This window comes from Chelonia mydas, chromosome 25 (assembly GCF_015237465.2).
Source record: "Chelonia mydas isolate rCheMyd1 chromosome 25, rCheMyd1.pri.v2, whole genome shotgun sequence".
Lineage (NCBI taxonomy): Eukaryota > Metazoa > Chordata > Testudines > Cheloniidae > Chelonia > Chelonia mydas.
In genome coordinates, this window is record NC_057858.1 from 11,173,574 (window position 1) to 11,198,256 (window position 24,683).

The 24,683-nt window shown below is 44.9% G+C and overlaps 2 protein-coding genes across 4 annotated transcripts in view; one reads left to right on the plus strand and one right to left on the minus strand.

The window, feature by feature from the left end:
• GRIN3B (glutamate ionotropic receptor NMDA type subunit 3B) overlaps positions 1-17,991 on the plus strand; it is a 44,784-nt gene extending 26,793 nt beyond the window's left edge. Inside the window, exon 10 of one of the 2 annotated variants that reach the window (XM_037885553.2) lies at positions 17,005-17,990. In XM_037885553.2, the coding sequence (XP_037741481.1) occupies positions 17,005-17,047 (43 nt within the window). In that variant the 3' untranslated portion in view covers positions 17,048-17,990. Of the gene's footprint in view, positions 1-17,004 lie in introns of both variants that reach the window. The other variant, XM_037885552.2, reaches the window with a different exon arrangement.
• TMEM259 (transmembrane protein 259) overlaps positions 1-24,637 on the minus strand; it is a 28,860-nt gene extending 4,223 nt beyond the window's left edge. Inside the window, exons 1-10 of one of the 2 annotated variants that reach the window (XM_037885556.2) lie at positions 23,538-24,637; positions 13,959-14,225; positions 11,591-11,714; positions 6,406-6,516; positions 4,884-5,006; positions 4,480-4,580; positions 2,721-2,778; positions 1,910-1,993; positions 1,102-1,234; positions 549-648 (exon numbers count right to left, since the gene is read on the minus strand). In XM_037885556.2, coding sequence (XP_037741484.1) covers positions 549-648; positions 1,102-1,234; positions 1,910-1,993; positions 2,721-2,778; positions 4,480-4,580; positions 4,884-5,006; positions 6,406-6,516; positions 11,591-11,714; positions 13,959-14,225; positions 23,538-23,774 — 1,338 coding nt within the window. In that variant the 5' untranslated portion in view covers positions 23,775-24,637. Of the gene's footprint in view, positions 1-548; positions 649-1,101; positions 1,235-1,909; positions 1,994-2,720; positions 2,779-4,479; positions 4,581-4,883; positions 5,007-6,405; positions 6,517-11,536; positions 11,715-13,958; positions 14,226-23,537 lie in introns of both variants that reach the window. The other variant, XM_037885554.2, reaches the window with a different exon arrangement.
• Between the last annotated feature and the right edge of the window lie 46 nt (positions 24,638-24,683).

Sequence of the window (24,683 nt, forward strand, 5' to 3'; positions counted from 1 at the left end):
AGTCCCTGGCCCCCGAGTCACAACCCTCACAAAGATATCATTTAGGAAGTTGCCTTATGTTCTCTGGACAGCTATCCAGTCTGTATTTGACTGAGACACTCCCCCCTCAAAACTCTCAGCCATTTTATGGGTCCAACTTTAAGTCACTAATGGCCACAGCCAGATTTGAGCCCATGACCTAGAAGTCGAAGGCCCTGTATCTTAAGAGATTTGGCAGTTTCATCCACCCTCTATTCTCATGTTCCCAGGAAGCGCACAAATCTCTTGGTTAAGTAAAGATGTCTGTTCAAACCCTGCTTTGTAACAGCTTTTATAGAGTCTACATTGTGGCAGTCAGTGACTTGGGGGTAATTTACTCTAGCCTGTGTCCATCCATGCATAGCCATACAAGTGGCCTGATCAGTTTCTGACTTGATATTGTAAGCCCTAGATTTCTATCCAGCTCCCTCATAAGGTTAACGAAGTGACCACGGGCAGAATTAGCACTAAGACATAGATCTGTCTCCACTCTTCTACCTAAGGAGCAGCAAAAGAAGGCCACTGCTTACCTGGATGAAAAGCCATGAGGTGACTAGAGCCAGGCTGCTGTACTGCCCATTAAATCGATAGTGGTATGCATAGAAGGCAAAGTGATACAAGTAGAAGAACCTGGAAAGAGAAGGGACAATAAGGAACAGGACATAACCTCAGAGAAAACCCATCCACCCCAGCCTTGGGCAGGGATTTCCCACTGAGCAGCTGATTAAAGGGTACTCTTGACTTTCTCAGCAGACATCAGTGTTCATCTAAACACAGAGCAGGACCGACATATGGGCAAATGTCTGAATCGGTTTTAAAGGGGGACTTCCTAATAGTTACACAGGAAAGAGCCAACTTGCCTCCTGAATGTGGGGAAAGCAATTGGGCTTCAGACGCAGGAACACTGGGGGTCAAGAAGGGAAAACAGCAGCCATCCGAAATGGAAGCGAACCCAGCACCGCCTGATGAAAATTTTAAAGAAGCCTCACATTGCAGAATAAAGCAGCATGCAATATAGGCCTGAAGCACATCGCTAGCTGATGGAAGCGCACAAGCTAGAAGGAGAATGGGCAACTCTCTTACCTTAGCCAATGCCGCTTACTGGTATTGGTGTGGCAACAGATGGCATCATACTGGTCCGCCAGCCACACAATGAGGATGATATAAAACGCAGTGGTGGTGTCATTGAAGAACTCTGACATAATGGCTTCCATGCCTGCCGGACAAAAAACACTGACATGTCAACTAGCTGTGGGGCCTGGGCACTGGGTAATCCCAGCTAGCCATTCTCCAGAACCAAGAGTGCACCCGGAGTTAACGCTATCTAGTAACTGGTGCTATGGTGCATTTGCTGGATTGCAAAGCAAATGCAACCAGGCACAATGGAGCTGGTTTCTAACAGCAGATGAGGTAAAGCACAAAGATTTCCTTGCTGACTGGAATCTTCAGCTATAACATTAGCCACAGCCCAGGATTTATTGTTTTTAAATGAAGTTTTGTGGGTGTAGGACATAGGTCAGGAACGTGAGAGATGGAGAAGTGGATCAAGCTATACATGATGTACATACACGATGTGGATTACCTCCAGCCCAATGCACAGCTCTGAGAATCACTAATCCTCACCAGCCCTAAGCCGAGTGTGGGTATATTTCTACTGGAGACTAGGACCAAAAAAAAAAACCCCAAAACCTTATAACATGGTCACACCAAGTTCCATGACATGACCTCTCTGCAGGGAATGAGAACATTAACCCCCGCAGTGACCTAAGGTACAAGGGGTGGGGGCGGATTTTGTGTGTTCAATGCACCCCAACACAGCTTGCTACACTAAGTTCGTTTCGGACATGCTCAGGGTTCTTCCTTTGCGTAAGGAGTAAATCCATGTTCTTACCTACTAGAGCCAAAATGACAGTGAGTAAGGGAGCAGCAGGGAACGCAATAGTCATGTTCATTTCCAGCATCTGTAAGAGGTCCACTGCAAGAAGAAAAGCAAACCATGAAGGGCTCTCAGCAGCTCACGGAGCAGAGTAACACGCCACAAACCACCTTGAGAGCTAGATGCAGGAGACAGTATGGCCACGAATGGCTTACAGCTCACAGTACATACAGGCCCACACTGGGGCAGAACACTGGTCTAACAAATCCTGCCCCGGTAATGACCTACACCCACTGCTGCAGAGGAAGACTAAATCTCCCAGAAGGCACCAGGGCTGCACCTTTGGGACAATGGTTTTTTTGACCCCTGGGCATTAGGCCATGCCCTGAAACACGGGATTTGCATTCAGCCAACCTCAGATAGGAGGGGAATGGTCACAAAGGGCAACTTAAAGAGAGCATATTTGTCTGGAGATTTAAGGCTAAATTGACATCTGATGTAAGCAGGAAGAAAAGGAGTCTAGAAGTCAATGGAGCTGCGTTTACACTCGGACAGAATCTGTCCTGTGGTCACTAAGCAGCGTACTCCAGGTGGCCAAAGTCATGCCCTGTCAGCTTCCGGGGTGAGTAACCTTTGGAAAATGTTTCTGTGTTTTCCCAGCTCCAGGGTGATGAATGGGATAAAGAATCGACTGTCTCAAGTCAGCTCAGCTCCACGAAAGACACTAAGCTCTTTTCTTGCCCTACAAAAGGTAGTGAGCGTTCACCAGGGCATGGCATTATCCCAAGAGAAACAACTTGTAGGAGTCAGATTTAGAAGCACTTACCAATGAAGACAAAGATCTGATGATGAGAGTAGCGCAACAGCATTGAGACTGACAGAGTCTGAAATGGCAAAACAGATCAGGATTAGAACTGGACTGCCCCGGGAAGCTGGTTTTCCCATAGATACAGAGTTCATGCTGATGCTCCATCATGGGATGTGGGATGCACTGAGACAGATATTACAGACACATGAGATATCTGAGTCTATGGTACTACGTTTTAAAAATGTTATCTGTATCTCTGTGAGCCAGCAATTGTATTCTGGCTCCATGGGGGAGGGTTGCCAAACCTTCTCCAGGAATGAAGATCAGTGAGGGGCCATTACAGCAAATCCTGGGACAGGGGTACCCAACTCCAAAGAGGAACCACCTCCTGGGGATTTTTGCATATACTGGTTCAGACTGGGTTCCAGAGGCCCAGGAGACAAAGAAAGACTTCCGGTACAAAGGCTCTGTTACCCTATCTGTGTCTAACATTTGTTAGACCTGTGCTGAACCATGCTTCTGTCCCTTGTTCCAGTCCCCATCCAAGAGGAATCATTACTCAAATGGTAATCCCTGCTCTGCTACTGACTTGGCTTTGTGACCTTCACTTCTGGGCCTCTGTTACCCTATCTGTGAAGGCAGGATAATAATAATTAGCTGAATTGACTCAGAATCCCTCAAGTTGATCCAATAACTGACAAGATTGTAACCAAGAAGGTACAACCCTGCTGGAAGGATCCGAAGGACTGGGAAGCATGCCAGGGTCTGGAAATACCTAGTAAACTGAGCATGTTTATTGTTTTATGCTATGTTTGGTCACTGGCATTCACTGTCCTAGCCCTCGAGAAAGAGTGAAGAACTACAGGGGCTGAGCTAAGGTCTTATTTGCTGGGATATGCACACTGAGGGCAGAAGGAATTGAAGGCTAAATTCTCAGTCTGGAGGAAGAGAGTTGCAGTACTTTGCCCACAGAGAGGTGATGGCTAGAAGTTTGAGATGTAAAGGGGTGCCCCTGAGCAGACCGCAGAGGGCACAGTTAACCTGCAAACTATGACAAGTACTTGTGAGGTTCTTTGGCCTGGGGTATGCAGGAGGTCAGACTAGAAGATCATAACAGACCCTTCTGAGCTTAGAATCTATGTTAACTAAGAATTTTCTGGCTTGTGTGGATTTTTCTTAGCACTGTAACAAAGCTCAAGACTGTACTGCACAATTCACGCTTTAAGTAGCGCTTCTTTGGCACGTTACAAACGGTAATTAAACCACATGCTGCCCCTGTGAAAGAGATAGGCATGTAGTTAACCTGTCAGAACTAGACTCCTACTGCAGCTAAAGTGATGCCCCAAAAATCAAAGCACAAATCTGTAACAGAGTTGAGAACAGAACCCAAAGTTCCAGCTCTGTTCCAGTCCTGTGCACCTCCAGCTAGGCCACACTGTCTCTCTGAGAAAGATCACACAGGACTGATTTATCTTCATGAGAGATATATTTAAACACCTCCTCTCACCAGCCATTAGATTATCGAAGGAAGAAGGAACACTGCCCTAACTCTAGGCATAGTGGTTTGGCATCTATGATCTCAGCCTCCTTTGCTTATTGGTTTCATCTGGGTCAATTCTGCATTTGCAAAAAAGATTGTAAGTGTATTTAGTAAAAGTAGCCGTGGCCTCTTGTGTTAATACAGATTAGGGCACATAAGAAAGTTACCAAAATTCAGTCTTAAATCCCTTTCAAGCCCTAGTCCAGAAATCCAGGCAACACAAACTGTTTTACTTACAAATATGACCATGATGACGAAGGCAGCTAGGTATGACGTCCTAGCCATCCACATGCTGACAAAGCGATAGTGCTCCCCAGACACCACGTTGCGGAGGAAACCTGGAAGAAACAGAGGAGCCCGGTCTGATTAAACAATAAATAATAGGTTGAGCTTCCCATACTGGTGCATCCTTCATTTTTATTCAGCATATGGCAGGAGAAAGTCTTCCTTGTGGCCATTATCCCCTCTCTTCTCACATTTGGTTCATTTTACTTGCCTGGTGATAATCTCCCCATGGAGCCGGGGAACGATTCTCAGTTCTAGGGCACAGTCAACAGCCAGGGCACACCATTCATGCACCCACAGACTGAAAGCGCCTCCTCCAAATATTCCACCACAAAATTGTTTCCTGGTGCCTTTACCTTTGTTCTCTTCGTTTTCAGCTAAAGCTTTCACACTGGACATTAGAATGTCATCGTAACCCAGGAACTCGTCCAGCAGCAGGCGACTAAATCGGTCTCCAAAGCACTGGTCCCTGGTGGGGTCTGCATGAAAGGCAAAGAAGATTCACTCTGTTCAATCAGAGGTCAAACCACGGAGCAGGAAACTCTGCTTGTTACTATTTACAACAAGACCCATCCGACGCTCTGCGGTGCTATGTGAGCAGACAGAATTTGATTCCCAGGCTTAGACTCTTAGGCCAGCGGAAGTGCTGCACTTGCCCCAGCTAAGCATGGCGCTCACTTGTCTGAGCCTTTTAGCAGGACAGTAGGCATAGTACCGTAGAAACACTGGCTTTTGCAGTTGGATGAGAACAGCCGATGTGAACAGAAGCTCTTCACATGACAGAAACAATCAGGAAGGGTAAGGACAGTGAGATGGATGGTTACAGTTATTTGCAACAAGATTCAGAATTAAAGCAAAAGGATCTTAAAATGTTGAATCAAAGTGACTCAGTATCCCCGGGTAACTCCAGACGCTGTTGGAAAAGTTTCAGCATTCCACCACAGAGGTGACTGCAGTGACAATATAGTGACGTGAAAGTGCTACATACATTCAAATGAGTTTTATAAACACATGTAATTGCTCACAATGCAGCTGGGATCCATCTAGATGAAAGGTGGAATACAAATGCAAGCCATTTTCAGTAAGGCAGGTAGGGGGCTTAACTAGGAATCTGAATGATCAGACCAAATAAAAACACCACCTACCTTTAACATAGACCCGTGTGTTGTCTGCCATGTAATCACCGTTTACTACAGCAGAACAGTACCACTCTCTTGCACTAATGTCTAATCAATCTAATCTGATTGTTGCACCTATTTTGGCATCTGATTAATTAGGATTTTTGGCACTAGAAGGTATAAGACTACACTTATTCCTTGGAAACTTAAGAGAATGCTGTCACAGGATAATGGTCCCTGTGGCTATGCAGGATGCAGAGATGATTAGACAAACATCAGTGCTAAGGAGACATGCTCAACATGGTCTCTGAAAGGTATAATCGCTCCTGACAACAGGCATCGATGTTGTGCATCACAAGTGTTAAGTAGCACGGTCTTGGAGGGCTGCAGGCTATTTTGTTTCTAGCCTCTCAAGTTTAAAGCAAAGGAGGAAAAGCAACAAAATAATACAAATTGGGCAGAGTTTAGGTTTGGTTTCTTCAGATTCCTTCCTGGGAGAGACAACTGCTCTAGAAAAGAACGCTAGGACTCAGATAGCGAAACGGATTGCTTAGATTCAGACTCAGTAATGGATGTCTTGGCATTGTATTGGTAAGACGGCCCTTCTCTGAATGAGGGTCCCCTCCGGGTTCTGTGCGACTGAAGCAAAGGTAGGTATGTGGGGGCATGGCTAAAACTGGGATGTTGGCAAACAGCATGTAGGCATTTTAGAAGAGTCTTGTCAACTAATGTGTGAACCCCAGTCACGTCCCTCACATACCTAGTGTCACCACCATGACTGGGATGCTGAGACGCTGACGAGTGCTCTGAGACAAGCGTAAAAACCCGTACTCCAGAGAATACTCCACAATGTACTCTTCCTGGGGCCACACTGCAAGAGGAAGGGAAAGGAGATTCAACTGCAGGGTTTGCAAACGACCATGGATACACCCCTCTTTACCCCGTCCCCTCCTGAAAAGCAGGTTTGCCAAGAAACAAGCACAAATGGCTTTTTGTCATTTTAAAGCTTTGGTTGCACTTTTTACATCACTTCCCCCACCCCCCCCCATAGTAATTCCACCCCATTAACATGGATAGGAATGAACCCTTTCATGCATTTTCTAGTGGCATTCACCCCAGGAGGTTCACTGGGTTGATATCAGCTGTTGGCTTCAGGGGAAATCCTCTCAACCACTTCAGCAGGAGCATCACTCAGGAACTGTCCACTCACTTTGGATTCAGGGCATTGAAAGGTGCCATGTTTACAGCCCAGGCTCCTGGAGTCCTACCTACAAGGCCTGGGGTTTTTAAAGGAGCCCATTCACTGCCTTGAAAATTCCAGCCAAAATAACTTTAAGCAGGATCAGCAACAATGCAAGGCTTCCCCATGTTATTCTACCAGCAGGCTGCAACTCCAACCTGGAGGGAGCCGTCTTCATGCCTAGCGGTCTCTATGCAAACTGCCCCATCAGTCGGGCTGGTATTCTTCTTTTGAAAGTGACCATCTCCCCATCAACTCATTTCACACAGGCCATCAAATGGAAAGAGCATCAGGTCACTACTCTTCGGCTCATGAGACTCTCCCAATCCCATTCTCAATCCCTAATATTGGGGCCAATTTAACGAAACCTTTAGTAACCAAGCTTCAGCAACAGACGGTAAAGCAGATGGAAGAACTCCAGCTCACTGTCTCTGAAGACCACAGATTTGAACCCTCCTCTGAAGCAAAGCATAATAAATCAGGAAGGCACAGCAAAGGGAATCAGGAGACTAAGCACCACTTATAATAATGGACTTGAGAGGATGTTATATGCTCTAATGAGAACATGTTCTGTCCTTCTCTTTCCCCACTCTGGCCCCCAGACACGGGACATTTGTTAGACCTGTGCTGAACCATGCTTCTGTCCCTTGTTCCAGTCCCCATCCAAGAGGAATCATTACTCAAATGGTAATCCCTGCTCTGCTACTGACTTGGCTTTGTGACCTTCACTTCTGGGCCTCTGTTACCCTATCTGTGAAGGCAGGATAATATCACCCATCTCGCAGAGGGGCTGGATCTGTTTCTCTCTATCAAGGGCTTTAAGAGCAATGAATTGAAGATACTAAAGAAAGGCAAAGTATTATTAAAGTCACAATATACTCTAGGACTTCAGTTTCCAAAGCAACCAGCTTGTAACTTCAGCTACAGACAAGGAGACGACAAACTCTTAAAAAAAAACCAAAGATCCTGTTTTTATTCATATTCTCTCATATGAAAAGTGACAGATGAGCATTACCCACTCAAGAGTCACTAGTGCCTTAAAGAAAAGCTTTGAAAGATATCCCACTTAGAAACAAGCCTGCTTAGAGAATTGCCCTCCACAGATAAGACAGCAAGGTTTTCAAGAACTGATCTGTCAGAGTTGTAAAGATTTCCTGTCAAGAGTGAGGCTGGGCCCAGGGGAGGCCTGGGACCTGGAACAGAACTGATTGCTGCTAGAGGACAAATCGGTGTTTATTGTGAGAAGCTGAACAATTTACAATGGCAGACATCTGCTGTGATTTACAGGTTGGCTTCAGAACCCCTGTGCTCCGGGCACTGCGCCTGCAGGAATGGAAGCCACTTGTCCCTCCCCCTCCTCTCAATTTGTCCTCAAGTGACCTCCTTATGCAGGCCCCTTTCAGCTGTTGAAGATTTCCTAGCAGACTGCTAGCATAAACCCATGAGTGCAATGGGCCTAACAGAGCTTCAGGCCAGGAAATATGGATTTGTTTGGCCCTGCTAAGCGCTGCCCAGGTTTAAGGTTTTTGCGCTAGGTGCTAGACCTGTATTATTTTAACAGAGCATTTTTGTCAAAAACAGGTCACTTGGCTGTTTCAAGCATTCAGAGGCAGCTAATATAAGTGGATGTGGCTGTATCCTGCGTTCTACAGCTAAATGACTCACCCCCAAAGAGCAGATAACAAAAATACATTAATTCATACAAGAGGATTTTTGGCAAAAATTAAATACCTTTACAAAGAGCTTTCCTTTTAAGGCCAGTTAAATCAATCAATACAAAAATTTACACAGCTCTGGGTCAGTTTGATGAAACCACCACAATGCGAGGGTCTTTTTGATGGGAATCTTTCACTCCTCATCCCCATTACTTGGACATTAGCCAACAACTAGTCCCAGGCAGAAAGTCATTAACCTTTGCATATCATATAAGCACGGAAACCAGAAGTCACGCTTGTGTGGGTTGCAGAACAGGAGAACTGATCTCACTGTGATAAAAATCAAGTTAAAATTGCTTCCCTTTCCCACTCAGTCCTTGAGGTGTCTGAACACAGGGAAACAGGAAATCCACGCGGTTGTAATCAGGGTTTGACGCGTCCCACTGCAGCATATGTGTAAAGAATGATGGACAGAGACACCTGTGTGTGTTCTCCAAGGAATCTATGGGGGAGATTTATGCAACTTCCATTTTCTACACATTTTGGGAATGCTGTAAGAATATTCTCCTACCCCCTTCACTCTGACTACAATAAATGAATGGTAAGTAAACACTCCACACGGGACAAAACTAATTTGCTTTCTTGGAAGGACAAGGTATACATATAGCTGCCTCATTTGCTTGTCCCAAAGGTTAATTTAGCAAATCATATCACGTCAACTCCTACAAAACCTGAATCAAGTCAATAGCGTGTGCCAATTCAGTGCTTTAAGATCAACACCATGTGCCGCCGTTAAATTCATTATAAATGCATATTTTGGAGGCAAAAAAAGCTTAAATGCATTGTTCAAAACGGTCTTCTTCAAAGTACATTTTCCTGCTTTGAAGCTTCCCTAGGTCTCGCAGCTGCAGCTGGGCCTGCTGGCTCTAACCACAGTCAACTAACTTCTCTAGAGTTAGAACATCTCAGGACACAGGAACTGCTGCTGCTTCCAGAATGGCCAAAACCAGAGGCAGGAGCAAGAAGTAGATTTTTTTTTTTTGATTTTTTTTTTAAATAAGCCTTCTGACATCACTTTATGATTGTTATGACTGCCTGCTTAGATGGCAGTTTGAAGTAGACATTGTCTGCTGTGATAGCCCCAAGACCAGAAAAATCCCCTGTTAAGGAGCAACCAATCAATTTAAAGAGGATTTTTCCGAACAGTGTCATAGCATTCCTTCCTTCCTAAAGGAGGCAGACCAAAAGAGTCAGGTTTCCCATGATGAAAATATTTTAAAGGAATACAGATTAAAAGTCATATATAAGAAATGTAACTTCCTTTCCTGAGTTACTAGCAACACATTATGTAAGAGAAATTTCAACAGATTTGCAGCTTCTTATAACAAGTAAACACTTGTTTACTTGTTACATTTCACCCAGTAGATGATGAAAGCAGACTGGTCAGTTTTTCTTTTCGGTTTTCACTGGTAGCACAACTGCTACCAGTTTGCAAACACGGACAAAGGGTTTAAATCCCATCACAAGAATTGCTTTCATTTAGATCATGAAAGCATCGATATCAATTTATTTTAATGTATCTTACACAAAGACTAAAGTTGGGAACTAAACCATGTCCCTTTAATTGGGGAAGGTAAGAAGAGAAGGGAAATGAATCCTATTCACATTCCCACAAGCCTTTTTGACAAGATGCTCTTGGTTATTACACTGGTAAAGATATGGACAGCACCACTTATTAATTTCTCTCCTTTCCTCTTGTTGGATCATTTCCACTGAAAACTCAGCAAAAGCAGAAGAGCCTATTCAGTGTACACTACAGATAATATGGGGGAGTTTTGCACGGGCCTGAATGATGGTATTGCACCCAAAAAAACCCTCTGTGATAGATACAATATATATTTCATTCCCAAGTCTTAAGTAGTGTCATGACCCCCTAATCACCAACTGAAGTTCAGGACTAAATCAAACCTGGACCAGCACCAAATAAAATACTGCAAGATCAAGGGAACAGCGAGGATTTTAATGTTAGCGCTCATAATCCTTCATAGCTAGAAATAATGGTTTAGACTGCTGGAAAGCAAAGAATCCCAGTTTTCCAGGGAAATAAAACATCCGTTTCAGCAAACAAGACATGCTAACTATTAAGTCATTCCAGTTATCACGAACCTACTTCAACCTAACAGCTATCTAGTACAGCCAAACACCATAGCATTATACCATGCATATGCCTTGAATCGCAGTTTAAGGAATAAAAACCCATGGTCGCTTTCTAAAAGTTGTACGATATTAGCTGCTAAAATCATGATGCAATTGAAGTAAGGAAGATAAAAGCAAGATGGTATTCTGAATTATGTGATTCTAGCATCTCCATATCTTGCAATCTGCCAGGGTTAAGATCAGTGGATCAGTACAAATGCTTTCAGGACCAGTTAGCTATTCCAAGACCTGGTTCTGGACCAAGGATCAGCAAATCCCTGCTAGTACTATTAAGAATATGTATTATAAATTGGATTTACGGATTCCCCCCCCCCGCCCCAGGAATTTCTTGCATCGCCCCTAGAGGATAAAAAGACAACAGTTGCTCAGGTGAATTATGGGGGAAAGGTGAAGGGGAGGTTGGTTCATCTTCTTTTGGCCCATCTGTCATTGGCCACTGTCAGGGACATGATACCAGACCAAACAGTCTGTTCTAGTATAACCATCCTTGTGATGCTTGATCAGCATAACAATCCAGGCATTGCTGGCAACAAGAGACTTCAGCAGACTTCACAGCACAAGCCTGGCTCCCTCCCCAGCCAAAGAGCAAAGTTCTGCAGAACCAAAGTCAGCATTTGTCAATTTCCCCTCATTCAAAGGCAAGAGCGACATCTGGAAAACACTGAAGGCTGTTATGCAAGTGCCTCGAGAAGCCAAGAGGAGTGAAAGAAGAGTGAAAGGGAGGATATACAGGTGAAAGGGGAGGAGGGAACATGGATACCAGTGTAAGTGGTCTTTACCTGCTCTGGCTAGCATCTCAAACTCGGACACAGTCTCACTCAGAGGCTGCATACCTTTAGTGGTCGCCTCGCTAAACGAGAACTCCTGGCTTTCGTTCTGGGTCACCTGGGTCAGTGCCTCAGTGCTGCTTGCCCGGGATGGCTTGAGAAACACCTTGGGCTCGATGTCCAGCTCAAACTGTTGAAAAACCATTGGAATGAAAGTAGCATTAGTGCTCATTTCGATTCTGGGCTTCCAAGCCCCTCCCCCATCCAGTTAACAAGTCAAACACTGAAACATGAGGAGGAAAAGACAGACACAAAACCCAACCTTTGCTAGCATTCAGTCAGGTCTGAAAACAAACAGAGCTTTGGACTGACAAGAAATGGCGGGTTCTTGTGGGACTACACCAGCCTGGTGCGTTCAGAGTAATTACCCTCTTACACGTGGCAGAGTCCCAGTAGATTTCAAGACAGACTGAGCTGCATAATGTTGACAGCCTGCTCGATCACTGACAAACAAACTGCCAAGACAGTGATAGGGCAGCACAAGATCATTGCTAATCACATTTCTGAACCAGATGGCTGCACCAGTGAACCACAACAGCAGAGTAGGAGATCCCAAAGTGAAGGGCCCCACAGATTAAAGATTTTAAAAGCCAGGAGACTGTATTTAGTTACTAGCATTCATGGACGTGAGCCAGCTATGTGGCGGTGATAGCCAATGCTAAATTGGAGAAGTGCCATGAACTGCACAGGTACATTAAATTTATCAATATATCTATGGCTGCGTCACCATAATCCACCACCCCAAGTTTTATTCTAACACGGCAAATCCCTTTGGAGCATCAAACAGCTTCCAGATTTTTATCTGAACCCACCAGAGGGAATATTTCTCTCTCCTCCCTTTATGCGTTGATTCCCGCCACAAAGCTAGCCCTAGCCTGGAAAGGCCAAGATTCAGTCCTGGGCTAATATCAGCTTTTCTGTGCCTAAAAACATCACAGCTTTTCCGTCTGGTGTGTTGTAGCCCAGCAGACTAAAAAACCAGATCTTTCTACCACTGGAAAGAGGACACGCAAGCTGGCGAGCTGATCAATCAGCCGGGGAAGGGGCAGTCATGTTGCAAACAATGGCACAGCTCCAGTTCTCTTCATAGAACTCTTTTTATTAACAAACATTCAGAGCACGTTGCCACCACCATCCAAACCTGTCTCACTGCCCTACAGCCATTTAGCTCTTGTCCAGGCCTTTCACAAGCCTCCCCTGTTGAGGCTGCCCCAAAACCAGCTCCTGAAGGGGACTTCCTCTCAGGACTTCTGCCAGACAGCTGCAGAGAGCCATTTCCCTGACCCTATCTCCTCTCTAGTCTCCTGCCTGAGTATGTAAGTTCCCCTTGGACACATGACTAGGAACGGGCATGTGACCTACATACAGCTCCCTGGTGTAAGGGCCCCAAAGACCCACTGCCCTGTTACAAGAAGATTTCCCATGGGACTCAGCACTCCTCTTTAGCTCTGAAAGGGACCGAGTTTTCAGACTTTAAAGCAGAGGCATTTTTAGGTTCAGAATGGCTATTTTGGAGGTGGTATTTTCCACTTGTTCGTTTTAATTTCTTTTCCCCTCTGGGCCCTATACTCATGGCATCTGATATCACCAGGCTTTACAGGCAGAGAGATACAAGAAATAGTCCCAATACAGCGATTAAAAAAAACCAAACCTCTAAAACATTCCTAAAAATAGTTTCTCTGTAATATGTGACACAGAGACACATTCTCTGTGATGACATGGTATAAAGGCTTTATTGGTATGAGTTTGGGAAGATCACATTACCCTCTCACACACACACGATGTGCTGGAAGAGGATGGCACTTATCGCAAACTGATGCGCACATCACTCCATGGTGAGGGGGGATCCAAAGAGAAGCAGAAAGTGTTATGGCCACTGCTCAGGAAAATTTAGAACACCTGTGCATCTGAAACAAGCTATCCAATAGCGCAGCCCCGGGAAAGCCTATCAGCACTGCATGCATGGTCTGTTTCTAAACAACCTCCCCCCTGCTCACCACTTTCAAATGGACTTTTCAGTGCTTGAAAAAGAAGTGACGCAACAGATGTGCTGTTTGGGAAAGGACAGGCACAGGGCATTTTCTGTGATGGGCCTTCAGCTCTAGAAATCACATCTCCCACTGGGTCAATGGAGATGAAGTTTACCGGCCTCCAGTGTATGTTGCAAGGCCACTCTAGTCACACAAGTTTCTGCTTGAAGCGACATTTGGAGAGGTCAGAGGTTCTTTTTAAATTGAACTGATGAGGGGGACATGACAAGGGTGGGGCACAGGAATATTTCACTGGCACCAAGCCAATCTGTAAAGTTATTTCTATGCTCCCTGCAAGAAGACATCCCCAACTCTTTCCCAGGGAGCACATGGCTAGCCTTTACCTTGACAGAGCTGTTTTCAAACATCTCCACAGTCATTTCCTCCTCTTCTTCCTCCTCCTCCTCCTGCATAGACTCGATCACCATTCCCGGAAATTTCTCCACCTCACAGAACTGCAGGAAGATGGGGGCACGGCTGGAGTTGCGTTGTATTTCCACCCGCAGGATGCCATCGCGCGGCCACTTGTCCCGCACGTGCTCCAGGCAGTTAATGGGCGAACGGGAGAAGGCGATGTGAATGTAAGCCAGAATGAACAGCACAAAGAGAGCCTGAAACAGCAGGAAACAAGGGAGAGGTCATGAGTACAGTTGGCTCTTTTTAAACCTGATACTTTTACAAATTCACATGCTTTATAGATGTTTCTTGCTAACCAGTAAGATACCTGGATGTGTTTGGGCCAACAAAGACAGAAATAGCCAAGAACTTTGAAGCTTCCCAGTCTTGACAGTCTAAGCATCAAAATATTAACAGCTAAAGTTCCTGGAACCAGTTCATCTCTTCAGCTGGAGAAGGCAGGTCCAGGGAGTATTTTGCCATGAACCTGCATCAGCCTTTCTTGTCACACCTTGTAAAGCTGAGGCCTGTCTGCTGTGGGTAGACATTCAAGAGACTTCATCACACCTTTCACAGGAGTAGAAGTTGGCCCTGGTCTCCTTCCCCATTCACAGCCTTGTTGCACAATGTGCTGTATGCTGGGTGACTGCCACCCCAGAAGCAGCTGTATTTCAGCAGCCTTGTATGTATATTGTTTGGGTTTGTTCACACGCTACAGGGATCTAACATGTTACAAAACCAGGGCCCGATTCTGATCCAAAACAGTAGCATTTTACATTCACTTTGCACTGGTGTAAATGCTTGCACAAGGGGGCAGGGCAGTAGAGAATCAGGCACCCAGTCTTTCCTGACTAGGAGGCACAATATCAGTTCTACTAGCAACTGAGCTGGCAATAATGGTTACCAGAGAGTGGGTTGTAATAGCCATCTGATATGGCAGCAGAGGCCCGTTCAGAGAAAAACTGTCCTGGATACCTCTGGGAAGCACAAAGTTTAACTTCCTGGTTTTCCCCAAAAGTAACCTATCCACAAAAAAAATGGACACCGCCCATTTACCTTTGGCTCTCCTCACCCCACTCTCTTGTGCTATTTTCAAATGCTTGTTTGTTGGCAAACAAGCCATCCCTTGCTAGACTTTCCCCTCTGACCCAGAAACTGGTTTCCAGTGGAGGGAATATACTGTATGAATCCACTGGGCCAGAATTTTCCAGGAAGTCTAACTCTAGTAATTAATTCTTGTGTATTTATTCCCAAGCCTCTAGAAGAATTCAGTTTAATATTGACAAGGTGCTTGCTTCGGTTGGTGCCAACATATAATCTTTGCTCAGCAGATATCACAAGTCATGAGACAGTCATTGGAAATGTTTTAAAGGGGCAGAGTCAGATAGTTTTAGGTCTTATTTCAAAGACTTTCATTAAACTTTTCTGTTAGTTCTTGTGATTTTTTTTTTTTTTTTTTAAAGTTTCCAAGGACAGAGTTTGAATTTAAAATCACTTCCTTTCTACTTGTAGAAAACACTTCAGAATCTGCTAGTGAAAGGTAACTAGACAGTGAAATTGACCAGCCTGTTTTCATGCCCCATGCTGAATGAAGCTCAAAACAAAATACCAAACAGTGAAAAGTAAGCTAGATTTTTTTAAAGATACTTTTAACCTTAATAAACTAGGGCTCTGACAAGAGCAGATAAGGACATTTTTTTAAATTACAATTTTTAATCTAATAATGATCCATTAACAGCAAAGTCCCAGAATTTACCAGGGTGAACACATTGGGCTAAGGGTACATGTTTCACTAAGAAATCATCTTTGATGAGTGCTAAACACTGCACATTTTCATTACTCCACACAATGTAATGAAAGGAATGGGGATGGTATCCCAGGATCAATCAAATCCTGTAAGAAAGTGACTGCAAACCAAGTATAGCTATCAGACTACACAAATCTTCCCAGATACAACTAGCCTGTCTCTGATTTCTGGCTTGGTAGAACTCCCCTACTGTATCTTACATACGCAGGACGATCTTAAGATTTGTACTCAAGCTTCCTGGGATAGACTCTCTTTGGTGTGTGGCTGCTGTTCAGCTGCGTGCTTTTATTGTAAGGGACCTAAAAAAGCCTCAACAGGAGAAGTACCTAGATTATTTGATGTCTAGATCAGACAGTACCCAGTATTGCCAAGACAAAAAGTATTCAAAAATAATGAGTCAGACCAGCCCCAAAATCATGATATGTTAAAATAATGTATGTTGGGTTCTTATTTGCCTTCTGGGCTTTGAGCCTGTAAGGTGCTAATCAGTATACATTTCCAAGCGTTTCTCTGCAACCGTGAGATCTAATATTTGATCCAGCTTTAAAATGATATCTATAAATATATCTACACCCAGCCCCAAGGCTGTTCCTTGTTTCTTCCCATGATGCAGAATTGCAGTTTAATACTGGGATCACCTTCTCCAGGGAGGGAATGAGGCAAACAATGCTGAGTCTATTCCCTGGGCACTTCTCTGTGGATTTAACAAACAGTTGAAAGTAAAAAATAAAAAAAAGTATTCAACCCCTTTAGATTGTGTTTTGGTGCCATCAAGACCTTCAACAGGGAGCTGGTACCAAATTAAAGCAGGTAACACAAAACAGCTACTACACTGAAAAAACATGCTCCAACTGGGGACATTCCTTGGACACGAAAGGTGGGTGTGTTGTACTTATTACAGGAAAACTGCCAGCTTAAAGAGTGTTTCCTTTTAATCTAGCTCCCCATAGCCCCAGCTGCTGCAGTTCCTACCACTGCCCCCCTGCCACCTGACATCACCAGAGGTGAAGGAAGCAGGATTTCAGAAGGAGAGCTAAGATCTGAGGGAAGGATTAGTAACCAGATGGGGAAGTCAGGCATTTCTTCCTAAGCCCTTGCTTGTTTGAAGCCTGCAGCTAGAAACCTTTACTATTTCTTTGTAAACATCATCTGATGGTCAGATTTTTGTTGTTTGTTCCCTTTTTAAGGTCCCTACAGCTCCAAAACACAGGCCAACTGAGGAGAGACTGACAGATTCACTTTGATTATGCTTCTACAACTGAACCAAAGACAGGGAGAGGAGGTGTCCAGAAGAGGCACTAAACATACACCCCCATCCCCACCTTCCAGGAAAGTTCTTCCATTGTTCTAACTGCAACTCAAAGCATTGAGAGGAAACACGGAGTGGTCTTGGGGCTCTGATACACTCTTACAAGCCATTAACAAGGTGGACCAGAAGATTCCCTCCTATGACCCTAGATCATCATTAGAGGGCTAAATGGGGGTGGAGGGGGAGAGACAAATAGATGATTTAAGCAACTTCCTGAGAAAATTCAAGATATTGAGGCTAAAAGCACAGTGAGACCCCCCCAAAAAGAACAGATATTTATGTGGACAAGAAACATATCTGCAGTTACACTGGTTAGAGTCTCTCTCATATATGGCACTAGTTAGCGTAAAAACGTATAAGGTACCTCAACCCTTATTTTATAGGCTCTCTTTCGTTGTTGTTTGTGGAATTGTAGCCATGCTGGTCCCAGGATATGAGACAGACCAGACGGGTGAGAATCTCTTTTACACGACCAACTTCTATTGATGAAACAGACAAGCCTTCAAGCTCCATGGACTTAAGGAAGAGCTCTTTGAAACTCAGAAGCATGTATCTTTTACCAACATAAGTTGACACAATAGAAGATATTAACCTCACCCACTCTGCCTCTCAGAGTTAAGAAGAAATTTCACCTATGAGCAGCTAGTTATTGGCTCATGGAACATTATATCTAGGAGAGAATGTTTCCTTTTCTTTGCAGTTTAAATGCAAAGATTGTATGGTGACGTTTTCACATATGTATGTTTCACTGAATTATGAAATGTCATATTTCAGAACTTTGTACAACTGCCTTGAGGTTTCTGAACCTGAATATTGTTTCTTGCCCTTCTCTTGTTTTTTAAATAAAACCCTTACAGTTGGCATTAAGTAGGAAAGTATGTTTCATAAGCAATTTTTTTGACTGTTGAACAGATAAAACTAGAATATCTGTAGCTGTGCACTGTTTATATAAAACTTGAAATGGTAAAATGTTAATTTTAAAAATAACCAGAAACTTATTAAAACTTCCAGTGTGTTAGTAGACTCTACCCATATGCACCAAGGCACAAATCCTGCTCCTACGGACTCCAATAGGACCAGGATTTGGCTCAAAATGCTGGCTGCATATTCCTTATGCCCTATACCATCAGTGATAGCATTAGCAAACGTGTGTCACAGGAGAGCATTTCAGCCTTTGCCAACAGCAGTGGTGTCATGAGGACTGTGTGTTGGGGTTTTGAGGCAGAGGTGTTTTAGCCCCATATAAGACCTATATGAAAAGGCAGGATTGCCCCAGACCTCAGCTTCTCTAGCTTGACCAGATTCTTCCTGAATTTCATTCACCTAGGTCACTAGCTACTGGGGGAATTCACTGCATGGATAATGAAAGACAGTCTCTCTAATCCTACATGTCCACTGTTGAAGGAAGCCAAAATTAAGGGGAAAGGGAGGGGCCACTTTAGTTTTGTCTACACAGAGATTTTACAACCCCCTCCAAACCTTTCTAGAGAGTCATGTTTAAAACAAGTGGGCCTCTTGAGTAGTTAGAGCATGGCTGCAGATCTCAGCACAGACAGGGCCTTAATTATCTTTATTTAAAGGCGGATGAACCAATTGGTTTCATTTATACAACACCTGCTACGTAAGATGACAAATGGTACAGCTTTAGCTTTAGACAGTATTTCCAGATCATTTGCAGTTTTCTTTCCCTTGAATTCTCTCTCATTTTAGAAAGCCAATACACGGCCTTTACTTAAGCCAAGATCAACGCTGGCAAAGTTCACTTAAAACAAGCATTCCTGTGATTTGTTACAAGGTTAACTGACCAAACAGGGAAGGCAACTTGAGCTCAGGTAGGAAATGTTAGAGAAAGTCAGGCGATACCTACCTGCAGGCAATGGCTGTGCTGCGCGGACCATGCCAGCATAGCCACAAAGCCAGAACAATGCTGGCATAATGCCATCAGTGTAGGCTGCATCTACACCACGTCAGGGGTTTTTTAGTTAAGTGTAGAAACACCACCGCCCCAAGTGACAGGAGATAGGTAAACAGAAGCATCTTCCACTGACCTAGCTGTATCTATACTGAGAGTTAAGTAACCATAGCTATGTCGTGCAGGGGTATGGGTTTTATACAAGTAGTTATGCCAACCTAAATTTTAAGTGCAGACCAGGCCCAAGTCTCTGTTCAATCAGGTAGGTACTAGCATCAGATTGGAAAGAGACATTCCTACATCAAGAATAAGACTGTAAACTCTCCAGAGCACGGGTTGTCTCCACCCTGCATGATGGGGACCCAATCCCAACTGGGGCCTTTGGGCACAAACATAACTAGTAGTGAGATGAAAGAAACATCAAAGAAAGCACACACAACTTCATCCAACCACAAGACCTGCTCAAACCTTTCAGTTTGTTCCTGGAGCTCAGACACCAACACTAGTGTGAAACACAATGTATGTCCTGCTGGAAAGCATAGAAAAAAATATACAAGCTACATTTCTATAAATCCCTGCACACTAACACTACAGATCAAATGCCCAAAACACAGGCGAACTCTTACCAAATTCAGCAGTCAGCCATCAGACTGAAAGATCTAAGCCATGCTGGAAAGCCAAAAAAGGCCTAGCTCAATCATTTTGACAGAGTTGAAACTGAAACAGAAAATTCTCTCTTCACCATACAATACTTCCTCAAACTATTAGGAATAATAAATACTCCCCATTAAAGCACAAGAAAGAAAGATTGCACAACTTTATGAGACGTAAGAGGCACAAATAACCCCAAGACGAGGCAACCTCTCACCAAATCAGAAAGGGAGAGCAACAGCATTAAACCTGTTACTACCATGTCACCAGCCCTAAATTCAGAACCTCAACATTCTGCATGAACTTCGTCATCATAATGTGGCAATAAAGTGATTGAAAATTAACCAAAGAAGCGTTCTTCGGGCCAACATGCAAGTGAGTGCACCGAGCAATCTCCCCTGATCTTCTACAGCCTTCAGTGATCAGTTTTTCAACTTAATAGAAAACATGGCTCCTGCCTTCCATGATTCACAGGCAGAATCTTTCACCCCCAAATGCCTTCGACAGCTAGCATCAGAATGGATCTCAGCTCTTGATTTTTGAGACAGTATCCCTAGCTAGATCCTAAAATGATCCATAGTCCCAACATCCCATTATGCAGCACAGACAAGAAGTTCTCCAGACTAAAATTCTGGTTATTTCCAGCATGTTCACTGTAGATTAGTAATACTAAACTACCATTTCTCAATACTGTACTTTTCAGTAATCCACATTATATTGAAAACGAGAAGGGTTTCAGTTTTCATTCACGGGGACTAATGTCAGTATTAATTAACAACAAACAATTGTTTGTGTGTGTCTCAGTTTTTCTGCTCAAGAGAGGTTTAAGTAATTCCAAGATGGGGCCTCTCCTACACACAGGCAACCAATCATGTCAATTAGATTGAAAAGCCTTGAGTGTAAAGCTTCAGCAAACATGACCTGAAAGCCACCGTGGAACACTTTCCATAGAATTGCAAGGGGGTTTATTGTTATGGTTATTAAAAAAAATATTTACTGTTACAAAAGAGATTTTTTTTAAATTCACACCAAACAAGTCACCCCACTAAAGGGATGGTTAGTGATTTACCATCCATAAAAAGGACACTTCAAGCTGGAGTCTCCACTTTCAAAAATAGTCAAGAGATGTTTCTCAACTAGAGGAACACCTATAAAGTCACATCAGAAGAAAGTGATATCACTACAGACTAATGGGTTTTTACCACCTTATTTTGGGGAACAATCCAGGGTGATGTTAACAGATACATTCAATAGCTTGCAGAGCAGCTCTCCACCAAGAATGGAGAGCATTCTAGAATACAGCACCATAGCCGAGTTTTAGGGTTGTTTGCTCTCCAACCTCCTTAAGGTGCTTGATCATTGCTTAACACAACTAGTTCTAGCTATTCATTATCCTTGAGCTCCTCAGCAGGAGTAAACAGACAGGCAAAACTAGGCAGCTACACCACGGATTTGATTAAGAAGCTGTACGAAGACATCTTCAGCTACAAGGGACCAAGAGATAAGGCTGAAGTTCGTGCATACCAAAGCTCACCTAGACACAGGTTCTGCAACTCATTACATGCATGTAAACCTCGACAATCGAAGGAACCCCACTTAAGGCAATAGGGCTCTGTACAGATACAGGAATTCACCCCTACACAATAAATGGCAGGATCATGCCTTATATCTATACCCAGACGGTTTAGCACTATAGAGAGACAGCCAGCATCATACTACGTCCCCACTTAAAGAACATCTGCTTGAAATCTGGTCAATTAGTTAAAGCACTTTTATGTATGCCACTTGCACCAGAGTCCCCGTTTTGTCTCTGAAAATTTAAGACTTCTTTTTAAAATCACTCCTACGGTAAAAGCAGGCTGTTTTGCACACATATGCATGGCTAATTCAGCTACCCAGAGCTCTGCAACAGACACTATTAGCTTGGCTACCACTCATTCAACATAACAGTCCAGTAACAAGTCCCATCCCATTTCAAGTTTTTAAGCATGCCTTCAGTTAGTTATAGAAAAGGAAAAGGTTAAAAAGCCTGGCCATTTCCAAGAACAACAACTAAAGATGCTGAGTGAAAATGTACTATTAGCACATTAAGGTCATTCTGTCATGATGAAATAGGCATTGATTTACACTTGATATTACTGTCCTGATTGGTTTCCTTTTTTTTAAGTGACTAATGCTACTATAATGTAAGGTTTCAGCATGGTAGCCGTGAATATTATAATGTAAGTACACTGTTGTCCCTTAGAAACTAATTATTTTTTGTGAAATTTTTTTTACATTTAGCACTGGTAAAAAACACAAGCATAGATAGTAACAGAACATCCCAACCCAGATCTCACTAACGTGCCTCATTTCCAATCTTCAACTTTGAGGAGTGAGAGGAGTTCAGCCTCCATGGCCTATTTAAACTGTGGCCTCTCTGCAGAGATGCCCCACAAGGGAGACCAATCAATACCAGCTGTGGTTGCGTAACAGAACCAAAAAGCACAGACAAGAGGATAAAGTAGTTTATAGTTTTCACACTTAGCAGGCTGAGGTAAGTAGTGTTTTCTAACACATGATAGACTTTCCTCTCTTCACCTTTTTCCTAATGTGGACAACACCCATTTCTATCCACAACTGTCTTTTCAGAAACCAGGTTGAAAACACCAAATCGTTCCACTTTGGCCACACAGCCATCAGATGGACTAGAACCAGTGACCTAGATATGAAAGAACGAGGAGTACCTGTGGCACCTTAGAGACTAACAAATGTATTTGAGCATAAGCTTTTGTTGGCTAAAGCCCACTTCATCAGATCCAAGTAGTGGAAATCATTTGTATACATCCAGGAATATTCCCTCCAGATTTAACTTTGACAAAATGATAGATAGTGTTTCCTATCCCTCTGGCTTCAATAAACCACTTTCTTAGAATAAGTTTAAATCTAGGAACTGCTAACAAGAGGACACAACAGAATCTCAGCAGCGCAAAGGAAGACTCCCAAACCGATATAAGGTTTTATAATCTATTCACTCAAGCTTTTGCCCAGAGAGAGAAATATGGAGGCATTTTGTGGAGAGAGACTATTTAGTCTGATATTTGTTGAGTTATTCCTTTTCCTCATACACGAGGTTAGAATGTGACAGATAAGCCAGCAGCTCTCCTGGGGAATGTTGGCAGCCACTGTGTCGAGTCATTAAAAACTAAAACAAAGCACAGACTGTAAGAGACAATGCTGCATCAGCAGGGAAGCAGACTGAATCTACAGGACATCTCCATTTCTAACTGCCATGATTCTATGACTGTAAGAGCACAGGAAAATGCCCTAACAAGCCTTTCAATTTATTAAAGCGACCCTAAAGGGTACATTTATACTGCAGCTCAAAGCGAGCCTGAGCCCAGGCAGACAGACTCACACTAACTCTACTCTAGATAGCATGCTAAAAATAGCAGTGTGGAGACTGCAGCACAGGGACTAACAAACTGAGTACAGACCTAGAGGGCTGAGCAGGTTTGTATTTGGGTGGCTAGCCCATGCCATGGCCTACAACAGCCACACCACTGAGCCTAGATTGAGCAGAGCTAGGGCATTTGTCTACCAAGACTCGGAGGCATGCTTCCAGCTGCAGTGTAGAATAACGATCACAATGGTTCATCCCTTCCTAATAAATAGAAAACTACACCAGTCTAGTGGGAAAGTCTCTCTGGCTAGTATAGGTGGAGTTAGGTGACTGATTCTAGGGTAGCAGCAGATCTTTCCTGGGGGATAAGAATTGTTTGGAGGCAACTTGACTTAACTGCACAGGGGGGTGAAGAGTGGATGGAGAAAGTCCCTCCACTTCATACATACGTGGCCCTGCCCCTCACCTTGAGAAGGACGAAGAACTCGAAGATGCGGCGGAACGAGGGTGGGAAGAGGCGCGCATACGTTACAGCCATCTTGAAGAAAAGGGCATGGAAGAGGCGATCGCGCACATTAATCAGGGGGTTCTGGTTGAGGTTCGGGTTCCGTACCCCCCGGTTGTTTCCACCAGCGGCCCCACCACCCCCGTTGTTGTTCATTGGGTGATGGTGATTGTTCGCATTGGGCTGATTCTCCGACATCCTGATCCTCTGGGGGTGGGGGAGCGTCAATGGGAGAGGCTACTTTCTTCCCGTGAGGAAGGCGCTCGGGAAGAGAACTCTGGGGGGCGCTCTGTCCCCTCGAGTTTAGCCCTTTTGGTGGGGTGGGAGGAGAGGGAAGGAAAAAGGCAGCTGTGCCTCTCAGGGGGGAGTTTCTACCCTCTCAAAGTCTAAGGCAGTCTCCCTGGGGGTGGGTGGATCAGCGCCCCTTTGCGCTGGGGGAATGGGACGCCCGGAAGAGCGACCTGGGGGGTGGGTGCTAGGGGGGAAATCGCTGCTGTTTCTGCAAAGGAAGGGGGGAAGGGACTCGAGGGCTAGCCCCAGGAGGCTCACACCTCGGCACAGTCCGGGGAGGGGGGGACCCCTTGGGGCGGGGGGGTCACTAGCTCCCCCTTGGGGGCGGGGCGCTGTTCCCCTGCAGGATGCGGGGGGCAGTCGGTGCCCTGGGGCTTGGGGGTGCTGCCCCTGGGGGCGGCCCAGCCCGCTATGAGGGGCCGCGGGGGAGGGGGGAGGGACGCAGCCCCGGGTAGGGGGCGCTCAGGCCTGGCGGGAGCCCTTCTCGCGGCAGGCTCGGGAGCGTGACCCCCCGGGCGGGGGGGGCGCGCTGGGGCCGCGCTACCAGCCGCGGCGGGGCCGGGGCAGGCCCGGGGCGGGACGCGGCTCCTGGGCCGGCCCCGCGGCCATGGGGGCCCCGCTCCGCCCTGCCTCCCTCGCCGTGCCCAGGGGCCTCCTCACGCGCCCGGCCACGCTCCGCGTCTCACTGCCCCAGGGCCAGAGGCGCCGCCGCAGCCGCCATCTTCTTCCCCCTCCTGCCCCGGCCCGGACGCTACTCAGCGACAACGAACGCGCGAGGCCCAAGAGCGGCGGCTTAACAGGGAACGCTGGGACGGT